The sequence below is a fragment of the Mandrillus leucophaeus genome, unplaced genomic scaffold (genome assembly GCF_000951045.1).
Source record: "Mandrillus leucophaeus isolate KB7577 unplaced genomic scaffold, Mleu.le_1.0 Scaffold311, whole genome shotgun sequence".
NCBI lineage: Eukaryota > Metazoa > Chordata > Mammalia > Primates > Cercopithecidae > Mandrillus > Mandrillus leucophaeus.
In genome coordinates, this window is record NW_012103266.1 from 3,610,770 (window position 1) to 3,636,828 (window position 26,059).

The 26,059-nt window shown below is 33.4% G+C and overlaps 1 protein-coding gene across 4 annotated transcripts in view; it reads right to left on the minus strand.

The window, feature by feature from the left end:
• DIAPH2 (diaphanous-related formin 2) overlaps window positions 1–26,059 on the minus strand; it is a 964,164-nt gene that overhangs the window by 694,987 nt on the left and 243,118 nt on the right. For all 4 annotated transcript variants that reach the window (XM_011987565.1, XM_011987563.1, XM_011987566.1 and 1 more), the window contains 6 exons: window positions 21,595–21,705; window positions 16,212–16,330; window positions 14,175–14,291; window positions 11,879–11,997; window positions 8,118–8,182; window positions 4,648–4,752 (listed from right to left, as the gene is read on the minus strand). In XM_011987565.1, the coding sequence (XP_011842955.1) occupies window positions 4,648–4,752; window positions 8,118–8,182; window positions 11,879–11,997; window positions 14,175–14,291; window positions 16,212–16,330; window positions 21,595–21,705 (636 nt within the window). The remainder of the gene's footprint in view (window positions 1–4,647; window positions 4,753–8,117; window positions 8,183–11,878; window positions 11,998–14,174; window positions 14,292–16,211; window positions 16,331–21,594; window positions 21,706–26,059) is intronic.

The window sequence follows — 26,059 nt, forward strand, 5'->3', positions numbered from 1 at the left end:
TGAATTAGTAAATATATTCTGTAGTTTTGTTCCTTGTGATGAATAAAAGAGCTTCTTACATTACTCTGTTTCTCAATGTTGGTTCATATTAAAGCTTTTAATATATTCTGTATTTCTTTTCCCTGTGATGAATAAAAGAGCTTCTTACACTACTCTATTTCTCAATGTTGGTTCATATTAAGGTTTCTGATTTGGAGGTTTTGGTTTCCTCTTTTAAGAAAGTTTAAAATGTACTAATGAAAAACTGCAGAAATAGGAATTTGTGAACTCCTAAAGTTGTGGTAACTTTGAGAGGTGTTTTATTTACCTGACAAATGGAAGTTATAGAAGTCTAATTATATTAGGTATCAGTAATTGTAGTAGTTTGTACAAATGTCTGTATTACAGACATCTGTATTATTGAGGGGAAATTCAGGATTTTAAGTTCCATAAAATATTGAACTAACTCTGTAAAACATTAACAACTTAATAAACAAATTTTCAGTGAACAACAAAAAAAGTTAATTAAATTTCTTGGGATAGTGTCCTTTTTGTCCTCATTCTTTCATTCATTCATTCAGAGACAGTCTTGCTCTGTTGCCCAGGCTGGAGTGCAGCGGCAAAATCATAGTGCGTTGCAGTCCTGAACTCCAGGACTCAAGTGATCCTCTCAACTCAGCCTCCTGACTAACTGGGACTATAGGCATGCACTACTAACCCAGGCTAATTTTTTTTCTTTTTTTTTAAAGATGGGGTCTCGCTATGTGACCCAGGCCAGTCTCAAATTTCTGGACTCACGGAATCCTCCCATCTTGGTCTCCTGAAGTGCTGGTATTAAAGGCAAGAGGCACTGTGCCTAGTCCTCTCACCTTTATTAATACAAATTTTCTACTTGGATTATTTAGTTGTCCTAACTAAATTTATAAATATCTTTATTTATTTATTTTACTTTATTTTATTTTTGAGACAGAGTTTTGCTCTTGTTGCCCAGGCTGGAGTGCAGTGGTGCAATCTCAGCTCACTGCAACCTCCGCTTTCCGGTTTCAAGCTATTCTCCTGCCCCAGCCTCCCGAGTAGCTGGGATTACAGGCGCCCGCCACCACGCCCGGCTAATTTTTGTATTTTTTGTAGAAGTGGGGATTCACCATGTTGGCCAGGCTGGTCTAGAACTCCTGACCTCATGATCTGCCCACCTCAGCCTCCCAAAGTGCTGCGATTACAGGCGTGAGCCACCGTACACGGCCATACATATATTTGGAAAGCAAATTGAAGCAAATTTTTGGAACAACCAGTTGAAAGGACTAACCTATTTACCAAAATATTAAAGCTAACACTCATAGGTAGACAAGATCATGGAAAGGTTACCCATAATATTCACTCACACTAGTTTGTTCACATAGATGAATGTTAATGTATGTATATACATACATACAACTAAAGTGTTTCTATGCTTAGCAAATGACCATCCTTTCCTGGAATGCAATTCTCTCTGAGGCTAGAAAGAAAGACAAGATTAAAATACGTAAAATTATTTTAATTTTACTTTTAAAGTAGCAAAACTATAGAAAACAGTCTGATTTTATAGTCTTAACTGAGACAAAAGTAATTGTGGCAAAATTAAAGGTTCAGAAAATTAGTAATTTATCCTACAAATTTTATGTATGAAAGGATGTTTTTCATACTTTGAAAGGCAAAATGTGTGTCCCATTTTTTAATTAATGGACAACATGATTCAAAGTAATACACATTTGTAAACATCATTCAATTTTTCACCTCTATTAGATCATACTTATTCTCGGAATTTTATACAACCACAAAATGCTACTATTTAAATAAAATTTTACTCAAGTTAAATATATTTATTTTACAAATTTAATAAGGAATCTCAAATATTGACATTAAACGCTACCAGCCTTTAAAAATCAAATTATATCAGCCTTTCCTTTGCCTCCCATGAACAATTAGGAATTGAATAATTAAATTAGGCTACCACATCATATTGTAAATTGAATATGGTAAATGAATAATTTAGTATTTGACATTATTTTGTGCACACTAGAAAGTATACAGCCCTGTGCCTGCACCTGTAATCCCAGCTACTCCTCAGGAGGCTAAGGTAGGAGGAATGCTTGAGGCCAGGAGTTGAGAGTGCTTCGTGATTCTGCACTTTTTACAGTTAATTTAACCATAAGTAAGTAACTACTCACTGTGTGGTAAAGGCCTGTGCAAGGTACAGTGGGGCCTTCAATAAGAAATACACTGTCCTCAAGGTGTCTATGCTCTAGCAGAATAGAGCAGGCACACAAGTATCCCATGACTAGTGGTCTAGAAAAGTGATATGAAAGTTCAGAGAAATTCGCTAATGGAGTTTTTGGTGAAGCTTTCCAAACAATGTTTTAATGAGCTTCTCCTTAAAGGATATGTTTCACATACACAGATGAGCAAAGGAGGGAATTTCTGACAGAGAATAATATATGCCAACATTTCTCTACTAAGCTCTATGAAAACATTATTTCCTGGAGATGTTGAAGGGTGCTCTGAGATAAAAGGTGCCATGGTCAAATGAGTATGGGAAATCGATATGAAAAAGAGGTAGGCAGGTTTCTTCAATGTAAAATATCTGGAACTTTTAATATGCCAATGAGTATTATGAATCTCCAAGATGAGAACATGTGTACTCAATTTATAGGACTATGGAATGCTTTCGTCATGAACAACCTATCGTCATTTCTGTAACTAATCTCTGGGAAATGCTGGCAGAAGGGTTAAGTATGGAGACAGTAATTTCCAAATGTGAAGGGAGGAAAGGTGACTTAGCTGCAACGGAGGCCGTAGTTAGGGGAGCAGTCAGAGCCCAGGCTGCAAAGGGGAGATAAGGGAGGAAAAACCCATGCCAGAGCGTCTTTAACATTCCTGGTAAGGAGATTTTATTTAATCCTGACTGCAATAGGCAACAAGTGAACATATTAAAGCCTGGAGTGACAATAATCAGGGAATTGTTTCAGGAAGATTAATTTGCCACTGACATAAAGGATGAATTTGAGGAGGGAGAAAAGTTAGGCAACAATTGTAATAGTCCAGACGAGACATCATAAGAGAGTGAACCTGGAGGTTTCTGGGTTTTGATGCAAAGAGGTGTAGTATGAGTGGAGTTGAAGAAAGAACAGACATAAAACAGTGACTAGCTTAATTTGTCAGTGGGTGGGGCAAGGAAAAGGGAAAGAAAACTCCAGCTTCACCATCTTTAAAATTGGTAGTAAAATTTAAATAGGAATGGACAACAAACTGGTTTGAGGAAAGAGAGAAAACCACAAAACTGGGTTTGATTTCAACATGCAACAGGACCATCCTATGGGGCCAGCTAATCAAGAGCTGGAATTAGAAGACAAACTCCAGAGACTTGACACCTACTAAAAGGGGATATGTGAATGTATAATACTGAATGGAATAGTACAGCAAAAAAAAAAAAAAAATCACAGAAAAGAGCAGAGGACAGAATATTGTGGAAGGTCACCATATAAGGATGAAAAAATAAGGAGAAACTAAGTTCTCAAACATGTAGAAAAAGAAGTCCAAGAAAAAGGGAGGGAAAGAGACAGAGAAAGAGATTAATTTATTGAAAAGAAATGATCAAATATTAGAGATAAGTAATACAGGCTAAGGGAAGGAAAAGGCCCCTGGATTGGGTATTTTGGAGTTTGTTGGTGACTTTTGAAGTAACCTTTCACGAGATTGGTGGAAACAGACCTAGTCAATCCACAAATATCTACTGAGTACCCACTATGTTAAGACATCATCTTCAATTTCTTTGTTTTTTTGTTTTTTGTTTTTGTTTTTGTTTTGAGACAGAGTCTCACTCTGTCACCCAGGCTGGAGTGCAGTGGCGTGATCTCAGCTCACTGCAAGCTCCGCCTCCTGAGTTCTCACCATTCTCCTGCCTCAGCCTCCCCAGTAGCTGGGACTACAGGAGCCCACCACCATGTTTGGCTAATTTTTTTTGTTTTTTTTTTTTTTTTTTGTATTTTTAGTAGAGACGGGGTTTCACAGTGTTAGTCAGGATGGTCTTGATCTCCTGACCTCGTGATCTGCCCGCCTCAGCTTCCCAAAGTGCTGGGATTACAGGCGTGAGCCACCGTGCCTGGCCCATCTTCAATTTCTTAATATTCATTTAAGACATAAAGTATATTGAGGAGAATACACAATCAGTTTGAAAGTTTAGACACCCTAATTGAAATTTTAAGTATATATGGGAGCTTTTCACCATAGGGAATGTAGGTGGAAATTTACTTGAGATTCAAAGAGATCTCAAGAGAAGCTTTTGGCATAATTACAATTAATGACTATTTCTACATTCTTTTTGAAAGAAAATAGTATGTACCCAATTTTTTAAATCATCATGAAAGTTTCATCTCAAAAACACTTTTGCTTCTGTAATATATTCTGTTAAAAATATTCCAGGCCATTTGAGCAACTAATGCTTTACTTTTTTTCCAAGCATTAAAATGATTTATTGTCCTGGAATATAAAATCTGTAGAGTTATTTCAATGAAAATGTAAAACTGCCAAAAAGTCTGCTTCTGGTCACATTTTTCCTTCTATCTAACAAGACAATTTTCTACCATCAAACTCGCTGTGACATGACACAAAGTCTATATCTTCTTTCATTACCTGGGTTCGAAGTTGCTGGATTTCTGCTTCAAGTTCTTTGATTTTCTCATCTCTTTTTTGAAGCTCTGCTTGAGCTTCCTGTCGAGCTGTGAATTCTTCATCGAACTGCAATGATCACCACCATCAATGTACAGTTAATAATATAGTTTTGAGAAAGCTTTAAAGAACATTATGTATTAAATAAGATTTACTTAGTTGAATTCCCAGATCACTCAGAAAATCACAGCTTGTAATTATTTTCATAACAATTAAGTATCCAAGTGGAGGTAGGGTATTGCTTGTGGCGGTAGTAAAGAAGAAATATGCCCCCTACCCAAGGTAAGAAAACACATTTTCACTTCTGAAAAAAAATACAAAGACGAAAAGGTAGACTGAAAAGTCTCTCTTCCCACATAATGGACATTTTTATTGTTCTGTTATTGAAAATTCAATTTTAGAATTAATAATTTTAAAAATATTTTATCCCATACTTTTTTTTTTTTTTTTTTTTGAGACAGAGTTTCACTCTTGTCGCCCAGGCTGGAGTGCAGTGACATGATCTCAGCTCACTGCAACCTCCACCTCCTGGGTTCAAGCAATTCTCCTGCCTCAGCCTCCCAAGTAGCTAGGATTACAGGTGTGCACCACCACACCTGGCTAATTTTTGTATTTTTAGTAGAGATGGGGTTTCGCCATGTTGGCCAGGCTGCCCTTGAAGTCCTGACCTCTGGAGATCCATCCGCCTTGGCCTCCCAAAGTGCTGGGATTACAGGCGTGAGTCACCATGTGTGGCCTCATCCCATACTTCTAAGTTTACTGAATTAGAAAATGACATCTAAAAATAAACCATCAAGCAGTTTCAACTCCTTAACTATATTTAATCTTGAAAATAAATTGCGCTTTTAGAATGCTCAAATGTATGTATATTAATACAAATTGGAATTATTTCTATTGCAATCTTAGTTGTCTAGAATCCATAAAGCAGTACTTCACAAACTCTGACAGTAGAATGCCCTAATAGCAGTCTCATTCAGATGGTTAACCAAAACATTTGTATAGCATGTTATGAAAGGAAAAACTAGAGGTTAAAATAAGGGGTGCTAAGCCAAAAAGACTCTGAATGGTTAATATTTATTCACTGTATCCTGCCTTAGCCTTACCTCAGACAGGGCTCTAAGCAGGCACAAACCTGCCTACATATTTCCAGTGACTACTGCCTGGGTCTGGCTATAGAACATTTTATTTGCCCTTTATTGTCAATGTTGTTTCAAGTCAATTTAGAAGTCTATACATTATTCTAACAATGTTATTTCTGTTTCTAAAAGTGATACATCTTACTGCCCAAAACCATCTTAGAGTTTGCGGAACAATACAAAAGTATGTTTAGTGTTAACAAATATTCATCCTCATAGTAGCTTTGACCTTTGGAAATTATAAAATGCCATTCTGATCTAAGTCTGAAGAGTAGGTGACCAAACTGGATAATAATACTCTTTGGGTCGAACCTGAAATGCTTTTATTCATCTCTCCTTGAATCCCTGGAAATTGTCCCACAGATCCTGGTCCAAATATTCTCTAATTTCTTTAAATTTCAAACCTACCCCAGATCCTTGGAGGGAAGGACCCATATATCCTTCAGTCAATGACCTTGTTTTCCTACCTCATTAAGAAGATGGATGTCCTCCAATGTGAGCTTGTTTGCCTTTACTACTATCCGTGTTAAGATTTATCTCAATCTGTACTCCCATTCCCACTCCTAAAGTTAGCTTCTCCTATGTGCTTCTAAATCATGGCACCTACACGAGCACACTATACACATTTTCTCCTCTATAAATGGTTTATTAGTATGTTGGAGGAGAGGCACACAGTGTTTCTGCTTTTAATTTAAAATTACCTTAATCTGCAAACACAGCAAATGGGGATCACAGAAGCCTGAAATATGTGAGCTGGAAGAGGTCTTCTTACAAGTCCACTAATTTTATTCTTTCCTTTTAATGATGAAGAAACTAAGATCTAAAGAGAGTAAGCGGCTTACCCAAAGTCACAGCTAATTAGTGGAAAAGCTGAGATCAGACCTCACAACTACTGCCTCTCATTCTAGCACTTGTTAAAAAATGACTTTATACTGACTCTTAAAATGACCCAGAACAAGGGGATGCATGTAACTAACCACTGGGAGACCATACAGGTTTTCATTCTAAATGTTGGTGATGAAGCTAAAGCATCAAACACTGAAATTTCTTTTCTATTACTTCAGGACTCCTTTTTCCATAATACATATGCTCACAAAAAAACTTTACCATACAGATAGTCACAATTTGCTCCAGTCTTGTAGTATGTAATCACAGTGCCAGCCAAAACTTAAGGAGATTCTAAGGTTTTCAAAGGGAATTTTAAATGTGCTGCTTAAAACAAGAACATTAGAAATATAAAGGTCTATTAATCAAAAAGCATGCATTTTCTTTCACCAATAAAAATGACAGCTCCACACAAACATTTTATGCTCAAGCTCTTAAAATCTATTCTAGTAACTGAAAGAGCAAAGACATTTCTTCAGATGCCCTGAAGTAACTTCTTCAGTAATACTCTATAATTTCTAAAGTGATAGCAAAAGTGATTATCTAATCTCCAAGGTAAGTCATAACTTTGAAGAGACAGCAGTATGTAAGCACATTATCTTGCTGTCAGAAGGCTGAAAACTGGAGAGCTTTTCGACGTGTGCTTCAATCCTTCTGCCTGCACCCAACAGGAGAGAAATACTATGCTAATGCTTAATAGGCTCTAGAACAGAAAAAGAGAAACTTGTGGTATAAGCTAATAAAATTATAGCTATGCTTCCATGAAACAAGGAAAAGACAAGCTTAGATCTGAATACAATTCAGATATTCATAAAGCTGGCATTTACTCAAAGGCATTTAAGACATTAACACAGAAAGGGATCCTCAAATTCCACCAGGCCTACATGAAGTAGCAGCATCACTTACAAAATGATAATTACAAAATTCAAAGAAGCTAAGTCTAAACAGAGAGAGAAAGAGAGTGAGAAAGAGAGAAAACACTGCAACATGTTATTGCTATCAATAGCACTGACACAAAAGACCACAACAGAAAAGACTAGCTAAACATCTCACAGTTCTCCAAAGAGCTACCTACTGCAAGTGACAGCTGCAGGAAAGCAATGGGAGAATTTATTTTGGTTGATTGCTTCCAACTATACCCTTTCAGCAATGTAATTTGATTTCATGTATCACTTTAGTATAATGTGGCTAGTGTTTTTCTTCCATAATGGATTAAACATGATGAGGAGAGAACAATAGTAACCTTACCTTATAAGGAGATAAATCAATATTCCATGGCTATGTTTGAATCCAAAAATATAAAGTACTACATAAATGAAACATTTAGAAGGCCTCACATTAATAAAGAAAGTAGAGTATTACTGTGATTAAATTATTAACTTAACGATTATGGCTAATACTTTATAAGCTTACCTTCTTTGAAAACTCTGCAGCTCTTTGTTCACTTTCTTCAACTTTAGCCTTGTTCACACAAGAATCTATTAAGATCAACCAAAAGTGATTCAAAATTATGGCATGAGATCACTAGACAAAAGATGTCTTCTAGCCTATAACTCTGCAATGCAGACTATCATTTTTACGTCAATTGTTACTAAATGGAAATTGATCTATACTACACACAAAACATAAATATCATATATTCTTTGTTTAGCATACTAACTGAATTCAATGATAGTATTGTGAAGGCACAAAACTAAGCATCCATAAACATATCTCATTAAATTATTTTTATGGGTATTCGATTATTTTTCAACTATAAAACACTTCAAAACCCCATAGTTTATTATGGGTGGAGAGGTGGCAAAGACTCCATGTTTAACCTTAATAATGTTAATAAGATATGAATAGTCTTAGCAAGATTCAAAACTGTCTCACAGAAAAGCTAGAGAGAGACAGAATAATATTCGATAATTCAGGCTTCTTCTTGAAAAGATTTTTACTTCTGATCTGGGGCAAAATGTATCATGTACATAAGGAAACAGACTTCAGACTTCTCAAGTCAAATCAAACACTTCAGAATATAAATAACTGAAGAAAAACTTTTGGGCAATATTGTATCTCTCATTATTTTACGTACATATAAACTCTATTCTGTAGCCATTCTACATTTATTTATCAAAAAGAAATAAAAATATATACCAGTACCCAGAATTGTATGTGAATATTCACAGCAGTTTTATTTATAGTAATCCCAAACTGGAAAGAACCTAAATGGCCATCAACAAGGGTATACATAAACAAACTGTGGTATATCCATATACTGGAATACCACTCAGCAATATAAAGGAATGAACTATTGATACAGGCAATACAACAACATGAATGAATCTCAAAATAATTATGCTGAAGGCAAGAAGACAGGCAAAAAGTGTATATGCTGTATGTTTCTATTTTTATAAAATTTTTAAAAGTGCAACTAATAAGAGAGACTATAAAATGTAACTAGTAAGAGAGAGATCAGTAATATCCCAGGATGGGAAGATGTGGTAGACATGGAAAGAAAGAACTAAAAGGACAATGCAGAAACTTTAGGGTGTAACAGAATTATTATCTTGACATTGATGATGGTTTTAAGTGTCTATATTAATAGCAAAATTTATCAAATTCTATACCTTAAATATGGGTAGTTTTTCTTACATCAAATGTACCTCAATAAAGCTGGTTTGTTTGTTTAAAGCAACTGAGGAGGAAAGTAGGAAATGATGAAGTCAAAGAACAGCCATATCTAAGCTGTGCTAGTCACGGTTGGTAATGATTTTGAATTTAAATTTCAATGGAAAGGCATCAGAGAGTTTTAGGCAGAGATCTGATACAATTTGATTTATGAAAGATATCAGATTAAAGAATTGTGACATTACAAGAGGCTCTAATCTCTTCAGGTCCGAGTCATCTTAAAATACAGATCCACGGATTTCCTAGAAGTTCTTGCAGCACCTAATTTTTGTGTATATGAACTTATGTGTGTTCTAATCAAAGTTCCAAGCATTTGTCAACTTCTCACAAAGGATTTTGACCATAAACTATTAAGAGCCACTCATATATGTGACTTACTCAATTTTAAAGTTGAGGAAACTAAAACCTAGAGAAGTTAAATGATTTGTTCACAATCACAGAGATGACAGGTGGATAACATCACAATGGGTTTATGATGCCGACTATCCTCTCTCACCTGATCCCTTCATCTCTCCTCACCCAACACTTTTGATTAATGATAAAGAATCGTAGTACCTGGTACACAGTACACAAAACAAACGTCTGTTGAATACTGACTACTACTTGACTAAATTATTATTTTTACAGGTATTCAATTATTTTTCAACTATAAAATACTTCAAAAAACTATAGTTTATTGTGTGAGAGGTGACAACAACTCCATGTTTAAGATTAATAAGATCAAAATCAACAGTAGCGTGTGTGTCCTAACTATGGTCTATAATGGATTATAAGCTAATACACATATTTGAAAATAGTCCTTTATGACTCCTTCAACAAAATGCAAAATAAACTTGTTTTTCAAACTCATTGAAAAATATGCAATGAGGCTAGAATTCACATTCACTGCTGGGTAAATTAGCACAAGCTTTCTGAAAAGCATTTGGCCTTTGAAGGTTCATACTCTCACTTATGGAAATCAATCCTAAGGAAATAATGAGAAAAAGACAAACATTTATATACAAGAATGTTGACAGCACATTCATTTATAACTGCGAAAATCTAAAAACAATTGTGAATGCACAAAAAGAAAGGACTGGTTGCAATGGTTATGGTATTTCTCGAAATGGAATATTACACAGACATCAAAAGTCACATTTTGAAGGTTAACATGGAAAAACTCTCATAATATAACACTCCAAGAAAAATCAGCATTCAGAGAGATAGATAGGTCATAAAGAAAGAGATATAAGGAAATGTACCAAGCTGAAAAGGGAGCGATCACGAATGTGATTGGTGGTTTGTCACTTACATAAGTCTCTAGATTGCCTGATAAGTACGTATTACATTTAAAACAGAATTAATACATAAATAATAAGTTATCCATCTTTGAATGTTACTGTATATCTGCCTTGTGCTATGGAATAAAAAATAATATATAATTGGCATACAATAGCTTTTGTTTTCTTTCTTTAAAAATAAGACAAGTTCATGCTTGAACCTTAACGACAGTGATTCCAATTAAGTATAAATAAGACTGCTTAGCTATAAGGCTAGATAGCATAGCACACTTCACAAGGGAAGGTTCAGATCATCCTTCAGAGGTTGTTCTGAAAAGTATCGCTAACTACCAGTCTAGGATGATATAAGGAGCAATCTAAGGAGATGAATATGATCACCTCAAATTCTTTCTAACTCTAAGGTCTATGAAAATATAAATTGATCCATTTGAGAGCCTTAGAAGGTCTCAAGTTATTGAAATGAGCCTGTATTTCTTTTCTAAAACTTGAGCATTAATAACATAACTATAATGAGACCCCACTGTATTTCTATAAGACCACTAAAGTACCAGTATAAAATGAAAAGATTTCAGAGTCGTGTTTCTAAATAGTAATGCATTCATCTATAATAATATAATGGGTTCTTGTGGGACACTAAGCTTAAACTACCTCCAGGAGTGTTGGAACTTATTAAATACGTTAATATTTCTTTCTTTTTTTTTTCTTTTTTTTTTTTTTTGAGACAGAGTCTCGCTCTATCACCCAGGCTGGAGTGCAGAGGCATGATCTCGGCTCACGCAAGCTCCGCCTTCCGGGTTCACGCCATTCTCCTGCCTCCGCCTCCGAGTAGCTGGGACTACAGGCGCCCGCCACCAGGCCTGGCTAATTTTTTTGTGTGTTTTTGTAGAGACGGTGTTTCACCGTGTTAGCCAGGATGGTCTCAATCTCTTAACCTCGTGATCCGCCCACCTCGGCCTCCCAAAGTGCTGGGATTACAGGCATGAGCCACCGTGTCCGGCCCCCTAAATAGGTTAATATTTCTAATCACACAGGCAGAACTCTCATGATCATTAAAATTAACAATTATAGCAATTGAGTGCCCACAGACACAATGATTTACCAGATATGAATAGAAGTTCAGTAAGAACTGAAACTTCTTACTGAACTTCTTCACTTAAAAAGTGCTTATAATACAGAAGGCATAAAACGCAATCAGAGGACAATGAGGATTATGATACGTACCTATCAGGTGAGTGAAATCGATGTCTAATCGTTGCCTGTACTTGAAGTCTGGATCCATACCACTGCAGTGTAGCACTATCTGTGAAACGCATTCCTCAATTATTTTATAATATTGTGGTCTGAAACAGAGAGAAAGTATTCATGAATGCCTTTCTATCCATGCAAATCAATTTTCTTTAGAAGACTTTCAACGTATTAGAAGAACTAGGTCTTTTTCTGGAGTTGTTTTAAAAATCCTGCAGCCACTACACTTCCTCAGGACAGGTATGCCTAAGCTTAGGGATGGTCTGGCTGTTACAGTACCAAACCCATTGTGATGTAATCAACTACATCTAGTGACTTCATAATCTAGTTTGCAGGGATTCAAGCTTGTGTTCAAAGATACTTATCAACCTTTTCTATGTACCTATGCTATTTTTTCTAAAGTTAATAAAAACAAATGAGCTGTTAGTCCTACATTAATGGATACAGAAATGGTTCTACGCATCCACAGGTTCTCAATTTCAATAAGGGATGAGTTTCTTCTCATTACGTGGCAAGCAATGTGTTGAATTTACTACAGCACTTTTAGTCAAGATAGCTATAAAGGCTTACAAAACTGGACAGAGCCACTTATACTACAAGACTATCCAAGGATCTATTTATGCAACACATTTTAAAAGACCCATTTTATAAAAGCATACACACTTAATATGCATGGCTATTGCTTCAATTTGTTTAAAGTGTCAAAGGTTTTAAAATATATCCTAATTCTGTAATCTATCAAGGTAATTCTGGCCTTAAAAATGACCTTTCACATACTGCAAAAATTTTTAAAAGGCACTTTTGCATTAAAATTTGGGTAAGATTTAGTATTTGTCAGAGGATAATAAATTTAACAGAGAAAAATCAGTAGTAAGAAGTATGACTATAGACAAATTACAATATAAACTTCCCTAAATATAGTGTGCTGATAACTAGCCAACCTACTAAAAGTTTGTAAATGAAGCCAAATAGACTCTAATTGCTCTTCCACGTCTTTAGTAATGGGTCTGGTCCCAAGAATAAGAATAAATAGTAATACATATTACACATCTGGGTTTTTTCAAGTCATCATCAGGTCTAGAGTAAATAATACTGGATTACAACCTCAGTCTAGTCAATAAATAAGGAAAACACAGCTGTTCCCTTTCAAGCCAGGTTAATCATCCCTAAGTGGAATAAAATGCTTGTCACACTTCTGCCTCACATGGATGTTCTTAGGATGAAAAACATGCCATATAAGAATAACTTCTTACTTAGTTGCTGAGAAATGGATACTTTCACATAAATGATGTTCCCCAGCTAACTGAGTACCTGTGGGCACAGTACCCCTTTTAAATTTGTTAGAACTTAATTAAAAATACAATAATTTTTAACGTATTAGCAGCCTTGCTGTTTAAAAAACAGCACGAAATTTACTATTTTAAACATTTTTTATGTCTCTGTCATGTCACAATGTCCATCAAATTATTGTACTGGTCTGAACTATAATAGTTTTCTATGCTGCTTTACAGCTATAATTTTTGTTGAGACTGTGCTGACCTCATGGTAGCTTTCCTTTTCCCTTTAATCAAGCAGGTTTTAAGAAATCAAAGAACCCAGGTTGTCAGAATTTCACACAAATTAGAGTATGAAGAACAACTAAGAGTCTCTTTAACAGTTAAATATAATATCATGGTCACCAGCCTGTGGATAATTTCAGTCACTCAGAAGCCCTTTCATAACTTTCTGGTTTTCCGATATATTCCCATTTAACTAGATTATAAAACTTTTAACTTTAGTGGTTATTATCATACTCATTTATTTTGAAGGATGATATTACTAGACATAAAATTGAAATATTAGCACTATTATTTTCTTAGATGTTAAGATCACATTTATTAGTAGATAAATACTGTAAAAAGAGAAATAACAGTAAAATCTTACTTAATATGCACAAGATAAAACCTTTAAAGTTCTACCCCAGAATCTTTAGTGCTTTTTCTGTGATATCACTATCTAGAAAAGAAAATTCATTGCAGGGCCAGTGCAGTCTGTTGGGTTCATTCCTACCAAAGTCCTATCACTGGAGTACCCATTTTTAAAAGTGCATCGCTCTCTTCTGGCCAAATTTTAAAAAATGAACACCTTTTAGAAAATGTTACCTAAAGGAATCAAACTGTTATACCCTCTGTGTATATATATGCATATAGTGCATAGGCCCCACTACATTGTTCATTTTCCTTTAATACCCAATTCAAATTATAAATATAGTACTCACAGAACTGCCTCTTACCTGATATAATAATCATTTCTGATGAGCAAAAAATGTTGTAGAATGGATAAGAAGTAATTTTCAGCAGCAGTGTCCTTCAGCATATTATACAGAAGATGGTAGACTTCATTCATATCAGTAGAAAGTAAAGGAAAAATATTAAAGATTCTTGATGGGAGTCTCATTCATAACAAAGGAGTTTAACTTTGTAAAACATCGACTTATAATCTTGCTTCCATTACTATTTCTAAACCTTCAACTCTATGATCCAGTACTTAAACATCTGCATAAAGTAATGATTCTATGGAATCATTTTGATCTTTTAACTAGAGAGACAGACCTCAAGAGCATGTCCGAGACCATCTGACTGCCAAAATCTTAATTGATCCGTTATACATATTTTAAAGTCCAGATTATAGCTGGTACCATTGGAACAGCAATGCCATCAGTGAAAATGGTCTCCTTTTGATCTTCCTGTAGTTGTGATAGAGGACCTATATTATTTATGCAAATCACTACTACTCTATTTTCACTGCCACATAAGATAGAAGGCAAATGAGCTGCTGTAAACTGCTAAAAGGTCACAAAATCAGTTTTATTTTATCCAGATGAAATACTTACTAAATCTGCAATTATTATTGTTTGCATTCATTTGTATTTCATTATTTGATAAAAAATGAAAAGTAGAGACAAGATATAAAGAGTGACAGAAATTTAGATGCTTCTAGTAAACTAGAAATCAGATTTCCACAAATGGATCCATTTTTGTAATAAAAGTGAGGACCTGGAAAACCAAGGTAAAATAAAGATAAAAGACAAGATGTAATTTAATATCCTAAAATAACCTCAAATGTCAACATTTTCTCCAAAGTAGAATTAAGCATACGATGGCTTACTTCTTAGACCCTACATAAGAGTGTTGTGCTAAAGTCTCATGAGGTCCTTAAATGGCTACACAATGGATCCAAAAATAGCTTTATGGTGAAGTTTGATTATAAGAGAAATCTATGTAAAGCAAGATATTAATTGATATGAAAAACATTTAATATTATAGAAGCCACAGTAGACTGGCATCTCTAATGATGAATAAAAATTACTAGAAATTATTCCTTATAATAATAACATTGTTATTCATTGCACACACACTTATCCAATACCTATGTGTAAGACTTTCATAGGTGCATTGAAGGAAAAAAGATTAAACATAACATTTCTGCCCTCAATCTCACAGGGGCACAGAAGTGTACATAAATAAAATAGAACAAACAAGGTACTTTGGGTATTTCAAGGAGGGGAATATTACTTCCAGCTTTGGGGAGTGGGGGCGAGGAGCAGAAAAGGGAAGAAAACATTACTGAGAAAAAATCCAACTCAAAGGTCACTTTGGTTCTGACATGTTTCCCAACTTCACCGGAATCCATTAAGTAAGAAACATAACAGGTGTGAAACAAATGGCCAGCAATGCTATGACAACCATCTCTTAGATCTAAAATAATTTCATATAAAATTGTTGCCGTCGGAAGGTTATACGCTAGTTATATTTGACTCAGATGCTTCTACCACATAGCTTTGCTATATTCAGATACTACTGCATCTAAACATTTTTGTTATTGTTAAGAAACACAAATATTTGAATACAAAATAAGATATTTATTTGAATTGCCTTGTATCTCTAAGTCACTGAAGCTTGATTTAATAAACTGAATAAGTATTTCACCTATAGTCACATACGAACGCAGTGAACTTTTCCCCCAAAAAATCCGTACATGTAAGATATATTACCTTATGCTATTCTTTATTCAAGACCACTGAGCAGAGTATACCTATAATACTGTGAGCCATTGTGCAGATTTCAATACACTCTGTGTAAATCATCAAGACAGCCTGACAATTCCTCAACATGAATCTCAAGGACAGCATTATAGTAAGGTTCTAATATAAATAAATGGATATAAATTGGGCTGACAGACAAGAACTCTAATAATGGTCCACAAAATTGCCCACAAATCCCTTTCTCACAATGCACACAAAATTGTTTTGTGGTTTGTCAAAGGATATTCCATTTCTGCTCGAATGTCATTGAGACGGTGTGATAATTCAGTTAGGTCATCTTCTTTGTTTTCATCAAATACTTTCAACTGAATATCAAGCTCATCATTCTCTTTTTCTTTTAGATCCTAATATATAAACATAAAACTTAACACATGAATAACAGTTTGACAACAGCATATTTAGGTAATAAAGGGCAGAACACAATTATTCATTTATAAACACAGAAGCAATTTCAAATATTGACGCGGGCACTTGGTTTTCTGAAAGTAAATGTAGCTGAATTTTTCTATTTCAAAATAAAAGGACCTCATTGCATTCACTTAATTTTTTTCCATGCCCTACATTTTGATTACTCACATTAAAAAATTAGCGATCAGTTCTACAACAGAAAAAAACTAACTGCTAACAACCCAAATTAAATGCTGTCGTTTTGACTAAACACACTAATCAAAGATTGCAAAAGAACTCATGCAGTCAGAACATTCACATATGCCTCTGGCAAAAAATGCAAATACAGATCAATTGTATTAACGAAGAACAAATGCAAGGATATATTCAAGCACAACAGTCCCAAGTATGGCGTGAAAAGATGTATAAACACATTTATTTTAAAAGATATTTTGTGATTTTAAAGCAAAAAGGCGTTTGGACTTTTTATTAAGCTGTACATCTAACCTCCTCCCCCACCTTATATTTTTGCTTAGCCTAATCACAAAATACCAACTTGGGCATAAAAGTTATGTTTTTGTAATACATTATAAGCACATGCATTACAAACCTCTGATAATTTTCATAATAATAGTATAAAAAATTTAGAAGCATGCCACACTAGAGATTGTTGGGCTCAATATATATCACCTGGAATATCTTTTAATATGTGTCCATTAAGTTGCAGCTTTCAAAACCCAAATCGATAATCACAACTGTGGATGCTCAAGGGTGATACCGAAAGTGGGACTAGGATGTTCAGAGCTGAGCTTGAACTCTAAAAGGAAATGCAAGCATGGTGTACTTCAAATTAGGTCGATAAAACAAAATGGGATACATTTCTTGTTTCTATCTTTATTCAATAGAACTATTATAGATATGTAATGGCTATTACTGAAGCCAAACAAATTTCAGCAATTTCTAGATGCTTTTTTTTCTAACACTCACATACATAATGATTTATTGAAAATTTACCTGCAGAGCATATGAAAATAATTGTTTCTACATAATTTCATATCAAACATAAGTAAATATATTTATGTTTGGTTTCCTTTTTAGTAATAACTTGCTTTAGCTCTAGTTTTCCAGTTTGAAATGGAATGAAGAAACTTATTAGAATGCAAAATTATCTAACGTTGCTGGGTCATATTATCAGGTGATTTCTGAACGCTATTTAGAAAATTACATAAGCCAGACAAACCCAATACACTGGTCACTGCAGAAACAATCTGTCACACATTTTACAGTATGTCTTATTCTTGTCACCATATATTCTCTCTCAGAAATTAATCGTAAAACTTAAACACTTTCAAATAGGTCAGAAAAACAGAAAAATTTAAGTACTGCCATTTAGCATAGAACGTTACAAAACATGAAAATCAGTCAGCATAATTAAAATATTTTCAGTGAAAATAACTGGTTAAATGTGCAATTTAGTTCTTTATTAGATCCAGACATTATTTATACTATATATAGTATATGAGCACATATAGCACAATATAAAATTTAGACATGTGTAACTGCAGTATTTTATAAATATTCTTTATTAATAACGCTCCAGGTCTATCAGAGTCAGTCCTCATTTAATGTCCTCAGTAGTTCTTGGAAACTGCAACTTGAAGCAAAAAATGTATAGCAAAACCAATTTTCTTTTCTCATCAACGTTATAATGAAAGGACATTATTCAAGGACCTACTGTATACAGTTTTGCTTCCAGGTGCAGTTCGCAAGATTCTATCAATGACATTAAATGAGAAGTTACTGTAAATATATATGCATATACACATACACATATATATGCTTATATTTATGAAACTTCCTTTCAGCCAAATGTCAAGCCTTGAAATATTCATAAATTCTTGATAAAATAAACATTTACTAAATAAAAATGTTTACATAGTACAAATAATAAATAATAAGATGGGTCTCCTATAAAAGTAAATGGAAATCTATCACGGAAGTTTTATGTTTTAAAATGTGAACTACCAAAAAGTTACTGAAATACATTGTAATTAATTATGTGAAACACTCTATGCTTGTTATTTTTTAAAAAGACATGCTGTATAGATCTAAAATTATTTTTTGCAGAATTCCTGACATATGTAATTTTCTATAACATAGTATACTTCAAAGGAAATCAAAGTCCATTGCCAGTACACTACTGATTAACAACCAACCAAAATTGAGTCTTTAAAACAGGAAAGAGTTTCTCAGACTTTTAAAGAGATAAAAGTATGCCTACTGCCTACCAACACCATTTCTTACTATGTTTTTCCTTCACGTATCTGATTTAACTAATATTTTCTTAATTTATTTAATTAAAAGGCAAATGGGGAAAATTTCAGAAGAAATCAATGTAAATTAAGTACAGAAAAAATCCTATTTTAAAACTCACTGTAGAGTTTGTAACAACTCATTTATTCTAAATTACTAAAGCAAATTTATCAGACATGAAATTTCCATGTAAATGAAATATAAACTATTTTTCAACATCAAAATTTAACTATAGGGATGACAGGAATCTTGAAAATAAATTTTTAAAGAATATAATTTAAAAATTCGTTGTCTTGAAGATTCTGATAATTATTATGAAAAAAAAGTTTCACTCTACTACAATGTTGATCTCAAGGATTACTGAAATACTAAGAACCAGTTTTTCCCAACTCATAATGATTCTAGATACATATAATTTTTCATCCATATACCAACAATTAATAATTAACCCTAGTCACATCTAATTTGCTGCTTTGAATATACTGTATTCTAGAACATTAGGGAATTCTTGTTAGAACTGGATATAAAAAAAGAATAAATAGAAAAAAATGTAAGGATTTTAAAGGCTCATCTATGACCATATTATTAAGCCTGTCTCTTATACACATCTAGATGTTTTTAAAGGCTCATCTATGACCATATTATTAAGCTTCACTGCATATATAAAGGATATGTAATGTTACTATAAATTCCAGTGGTTTAAATTTAAATATTTAGTTCATTAGCAGGTTAATTAGATAGTAGTCGACATGTGGGGTATGTAGTATATGTTAACCCATGACCACTCTGTCCTGCTCCCAAGTTGTGATAAACTAAAACAACAGCAGTGAAATCTACAGTTCTAAATAAATGATCTCTAATCTTCTCAAGGTCTATCTGCCCAAATACTGATTCTACTCTTGTATATGCGATCCCAGCACTTTGGGAGGCTGGGGTGGATCATTTGAGGCCAGGAGTTGAAGACCAACCTGGCCAACACGGCGAAACCCTGTCTCTATAAAAAAATATAAAACTTAGGCCAGGCGCAGTGGCTCCCATCTGTAATTCCAGCACTTTGGTAGGCCGAATATAAATTTTACCACAAAAATATGTACAACTATTTTGTATCCATAATTTAAAATATTTTTCATTTAAAAAAAGAACATATAAATTAAGAAGCACACAGTACCACAAAAAGTTTTATATAGGGCTACATGGCCAATGGAAAAGTGTAGCTTAGAAACACTGACACATAATCTTAGCTGTCTGTGTAACCAAATGAATAACATGAGGCCACTGAGCCCAGCAGAGATTAATGTACCCAGACAAAAGTGCAAAAGGTTAAGGACAAGGGCTACAATACCATACCGTTTCTGAAAAATGAGGACTAAAATAAATTAAAATGAGAGTCACAATTCTCTTGACTAGCCATTCAGTAGTATAAAGCAGAAAGTGAATGTTCAATTATAAATACAGGGGAATGAAAGACAGAAAAGTAAGAGCAACAACTATGGCAGAAAACGTGGCATATTAGTAAATGAGTAGAGGATGCTACAGAGCCCTTGCAGCCAACAAGTCTTCAAAGACGCTACCATAAAGAGAGAACCAGCCCAGTAAAAACAAGCATGGAAACAGACAAGAAGGAAATTCAAAAGCAAACTACCATCAAGACTATAAGATTATCTTTAGCTACCTAAGGCTACAGGCTTTAAGATGAAAAGAAAATTAGTGGAAAAAAAAAAATAAGAGTAATCATATGTCACACTAACTGTAATTGGTGAATGTGCCTAAGTTAACTGCACACTGAATCTCTAGATGGGTCACTTAAAATGTTGCTTTGATTCTCTGCATCCAATGCCTTGGTTTTAGGTGCCAGGAATGAAAGAACCACTTCAGGTGGGATTGACATAGAAATTTCCAAAACCAGGTGGACCCTATCATACATTTTATTAAAATGGGTTTAACAGGTCCAACCACACCACTTATTATGATGGGTTTCAACTACTTTCAGTTAAAAGTAACCCACCATATGTTACAAATTTATGCTACATACTGATTCCTCATCAGGAAATGTCCCCAATTTGGGTATTTCTGGTAAACTAGGTCATACACATGGGCACACACACGCACATTCAATGACATTTGTTGTTGTTGTTGTTTTTCTCTCCTCAGTGCTTTTTCCCCACTTCCTTACTTTTACTTCTTGTCTCTCAGGTATATTCTGAGTAGCTTAAAGACACTAGCGTAATTTTACTTGTCTTGAACAATGCCATAGTCTTCAATAGTCACTCTTCAGTTAATATACTTAATAAAATATAAAACCACAGTAGTTGTATTTGTATTTATAAAAATAAGTGTGCTCATTTAAGATTCAGCATATGAAGTCGTTTCAAAAATGTTTTTAACACTGTCATAATTACAGCAAATATTCACATTCAATTTAAGAAACAAAATTGTTTTTGATTGGAAAAGTTCCTATAGCCTTGTAACAAGAGGAACATTCTTAAGCAATGTGTCTGGCATATACTAATCAAAACTCTATGCATGCTTATCCTGAATACCAATGAAATCAATCTAAGTTATCAAAGAGGAAAGCAGAAAATTTTAAATGAAAATTGAAACTGCAAAAAAAAAAAAAGTCTCATGTTTTCAACATTCAAAATTCAAAGAAAAGAAGTTCCCTCTTGACTTGAGGAAAACAACAAAAAACAAAAACACATAGCTTCTGGGCACATTATTAGCTGAATTCGGAATCGTCATTTGTATGTAGAGAACGCTATTACTGGAATACAAAAAAGCTTACAAAATGTCTAATGCTTTACAAAACAAAATAGCAAAGCACATTTATTTACTCTGCTTCAAGTACTTTTGTGGAAGTGAAAAAAATATTAAAATTCATCAGCATAATAAACGTATACATTCAACTTACTGGTAACATTGTTTTTAGTCCTGAACGGAGAAATTCATTCCTTAAATGTATTCGAAAATCAAGCTCATAAGGAGAAGTGACAAGGGCATTTATAAACTGCATGCAGGCCACCTGCAATTAGAAAGCAAATTTTGTTTTAAAAAACACATTAAATAAATTAATGAAATAATGCATTAAGATAATATATTCACTAAAGGCATACACACATAACGATAAAATAAGAAAAGCAAATATTTCTAGAAGTATGATTATGACTTTAATTATAAACAACAAAATTAATGACAAATTATCTAATGTCCAAAACAATTCTAACAAAGATGTCATGACCAAGTATGTTGTGCTTTTAAAAAGAATACGAAGAAATATTAAACTCCCTCTGAAAAACCCAAATTGCTAAAGCGGGCAGATAGAGCCCTTTGAAAAGATCACAAAATGTATCTTTCATGTCCAGCTGTCCTCACAGTACACTTGGCCTCAATTCTACAGGGTTATAAACACTTCTAAAATAAATTAAAGTTATAAAAGTACCCTAATATTAAACAGGGAACAGTGATAACTTAGATAAATTATTACCTTGATTTACATTCTCTCCATCCTCTTAATGGGATGATTTGTACAAAATATATAAAGTATTAAAATATGTAATTAAGATGGATTAACTTACTAGGTATGAAAAAAATAATAGAAGTGAATTAAGATCAACTAGAAGGCACTGGGACACTAATACTAATGCACACTTCATAATAAAGCATATGTAAGAGCTTGTTTTCAAGTAAAGTATTTGATTAAATATATTGATACTGAAAAATGAGTTTTGCTTTTCTTACCTTCTGATTTTGAGATTCCCTATTATAAAAAGGAATTTATTTGCTGGTAATTTTAATCTAGAAGGGCATCAACAAAATGCTAAGTGCCAGGTATTCCATAAATTATTCCTAAGTAGCATTTTTGGAAAATGCTGCTCAAATCTAAGGTAACTGGCTAATTGTTTAACTGAAAAGATGTCATTTAAATGTATTATTTTTTATTTTTAAAGAATGCAATGAGTAGAAGAGTGCTCAAAGGGCAAACTACAAGGGGAATCCTTGGAAAAAAAAGATTATATAAGGATAATTCTATACTATATATAGAAGCACACATAAATAAATTAATGGTTAGCATGGGAAAAATATATTATGAAAAGACAAATATTTCAAATGTATTTTGACTTGACATCTACAGATCTATTATGATAGAGTTATTTTTTCCAAAATAGGGAGAAGAGATTAAAAGGTATGCTTTACTCTTGAATCTATATCTTATATATTTAAGTTGCTTTTTGGGAGATTAGCCCATCTGCCCCACATCTACATTCAAAAATCAAAAGTTACATGGTTTAAAAGGGCTGATTAAGGTTGTTTCTAACATGATCAGATATCTGAATGATACAACAATATATTCTAATTTCTATGAACGTTCAAATATCAAGATAAAACACTTAGAAAACTGACTAAATATTTGCCATAGATTTGGCATTAACTTTAAAGACATACCAGATAAGTTATAATGAAGCTTATGCTTTAATAGATCACTTAACCTTCCTATTTACAATAGGAAATCATGTAAATCTTTATGTAGTTTTGATAGGCTAGGCTATATATTTGCATACTGTACATGTCCACGGTTATATTGTCATTGTATTTGCTTGAATGACTCTTGTTATGTTACAACTATGACACGACCAAACAAGCCAAAGTACATGTCCAATCCAAAATTAATAGAGAGAAAAGTTGCCATCTGTTAGGATTGTTTTTGCCAGAAGAAATTCTAGCTTAATGGCTTGTATTAATACCCTACAAGTAAAGAGAACATTTCTGTAAGAAGCAAGTTAATGAGTCCTGCAATTGTATATTTATACAAATAAAAGTATTTAGATCAGGAGACAATAAAGATAATAAAAGTCAATCAAATTAATGAATGTATCAATATAACTTTAATAATATGTTCAATGATATTAAATACTCACTTTATATATAATATTTGAACCTATAGTTTAATATGAAAACAAAGACGTTCCATCCATTGACTATAGTATATAATAATTAGGACATAATATGAAGTCAGTTTTAAAAAGGTAAAGGTACTGGCTTAACAATGTACCATTTATTATATATCATATTCTAATAGATATTTAATTAATTACAAATAACATAAGATGAATAGACATGCTATCATGTCATTTTCCAACATAAGCTGATAAAGTAATACTCTTTTACAGAAATATGTATATTGTAATATGAATGTGGAAAACAAAAAAGTCATCTAAATTTTTGCTATTCCTTTATGCCGTTACACAAATGCTGCCCTTTTCAGAGAATGGGAACGTTATCTCAAATCCAAAACTGAAATAATTGTCACTATTTACAAATACAAAATTAAATTTAAATTAGCTTAAAGGCCAGAATATATTACTACTTAATTATAAACATGACAACCCCATTGTGTGTATCCTGAATTCATAGCTAAATATAAAATCTCAAACTATCATCATCATCATTATTATTATTAGTTATCACACAATGTATTAGGTCCTTTACATAATTCACCATCTAATCTCATCTTCATAAAAACCACACAAGGTTAGCATTACTGTTATTCTTATTTTACAGATGATGTCGCTGAGGCTCAAAGCAGATAGAATAACTTATATAAGGCCACACAGCAAGGAGGAAACTCATGATTATAAATGATATCACTTTACTACAAATATAATTTCCAGCACATTCCAAAGGTCTCATAAACTCCATTCATAGATTCTCACAACAAAAGATTTTAAGGATGGGTAAGATGATAAAATGTAATTGGTACAACATGCTTAATATACTGGGGATATGTAGCTTTAAAACTATAGGTTAATCAGAAAAACATACAATAATATAAACAATAGGTTGTCTAGTATACATAGTGGCTATCATAATATATAATGTAATGCAAAAAAAAAAAAAAAGCAAAAGTAGAAAATGGTTCTTGGAGAGGGTTAAATTCCACTTCATGTACATCCTGAGCAGTAAAGTATAAATGGCATCCCATCATTCAAAATAATGGTCTACCACTCCTCTCCTTTACTTCCTGCCAACCCACTCCATACTCAGCATGTATATGCATGTGAACACATACGTACACGCACACACACACTCTACAGTACTGTGCTATCCAATATGGGAGCCACTTGTCACAGTTTAATTTAATTACAATTAAATAAAATTTAAAATTCAGTTGCTCAATTTCACTAGCCATTGTCCCAGTGCTCAACAGCCACATGTGGCTAGTAGCTACCACATTGGACAGCAAGGATATAGAACATGGGAGAAAGTTTGATTGAATAGCACTACACTGGAGATTTTAAAGAAAAAAGAGATTTGGCCTAATCTCTGAAACCTTCACTTCAAAGAACTACAAAACTCATTGCTGAATAATGAAAATTTCAAAATTCATATGCTCAACTTCCAAGTATATAAATCTTTAAGAGATGAGTGTACTCTATTGTCCTCTAACAATGCAAAATCAATCTGCTTTCCAAAAAAAAAAAAAAAATTCAACTCCAGAGACAGAAAATAATCATGAGATTTTAAAGCTAGACAGAACATAAAATACTCTGGTCCAATATGTTATTTAAAAATAAAGAAACTGAAAACCTAGAAAGATTGGATGATTTGCCCAAGATCACATAACTAATAAGCCCCAATGATACAACTAGAACTCAGGTCTCTTGACCTTTAGCCTTGGACTTTTTTCTACCATATTGTATCACACAAATCTTGTTTAATATAATTTCCCCTTATCTTAGAAAGAAAACAAATGCCCTTGAATTGAATATCACAAAGTCCATTATCCAGAGTTGCTCTGTTGCTTAGTGTCTTTATAATGGCTATGTTTCAAAATGGTCTGCCATATCTATTGTTACAAATACAGCTTCCATGAGAATCAAAATTTTAAAGTCACAGAAAATCAGTGAATTTCCTCCATTATTAATACATATGCTAGGGCCACAATTCTGATGCTTAATTAGTAAATACAATCAATTTCTATATTGGCATTTTCATTCAGTGATGTCATAAGATTTCAACATGAGATGCATATATATCCTATTGAATGAATACATAAGCATACATAGTTAAAAACTACCAGTTCTGTGCATGTGATAAAGTACCCAATCATTTGTGTCATGTATAATTATACACTACACTGAATCATTATCCGTTTTCTACCACATTAAGATCCTTCCTTTACTATAACAGTATATTATATTTCTACAATAATCATCTACATTTTTTAGTCACCAGATGCTGTTGTCTTCGTTCTGGGGTGGAATGGTATAAAGGGTGAAATGTTACAAAACAGATGATAAACTTTCAAAAGGCAAAGCTCATCTATACATGCCTAGGGTTTATTTGTAACACTTAACTGTCCTAAATAAAATAATTAA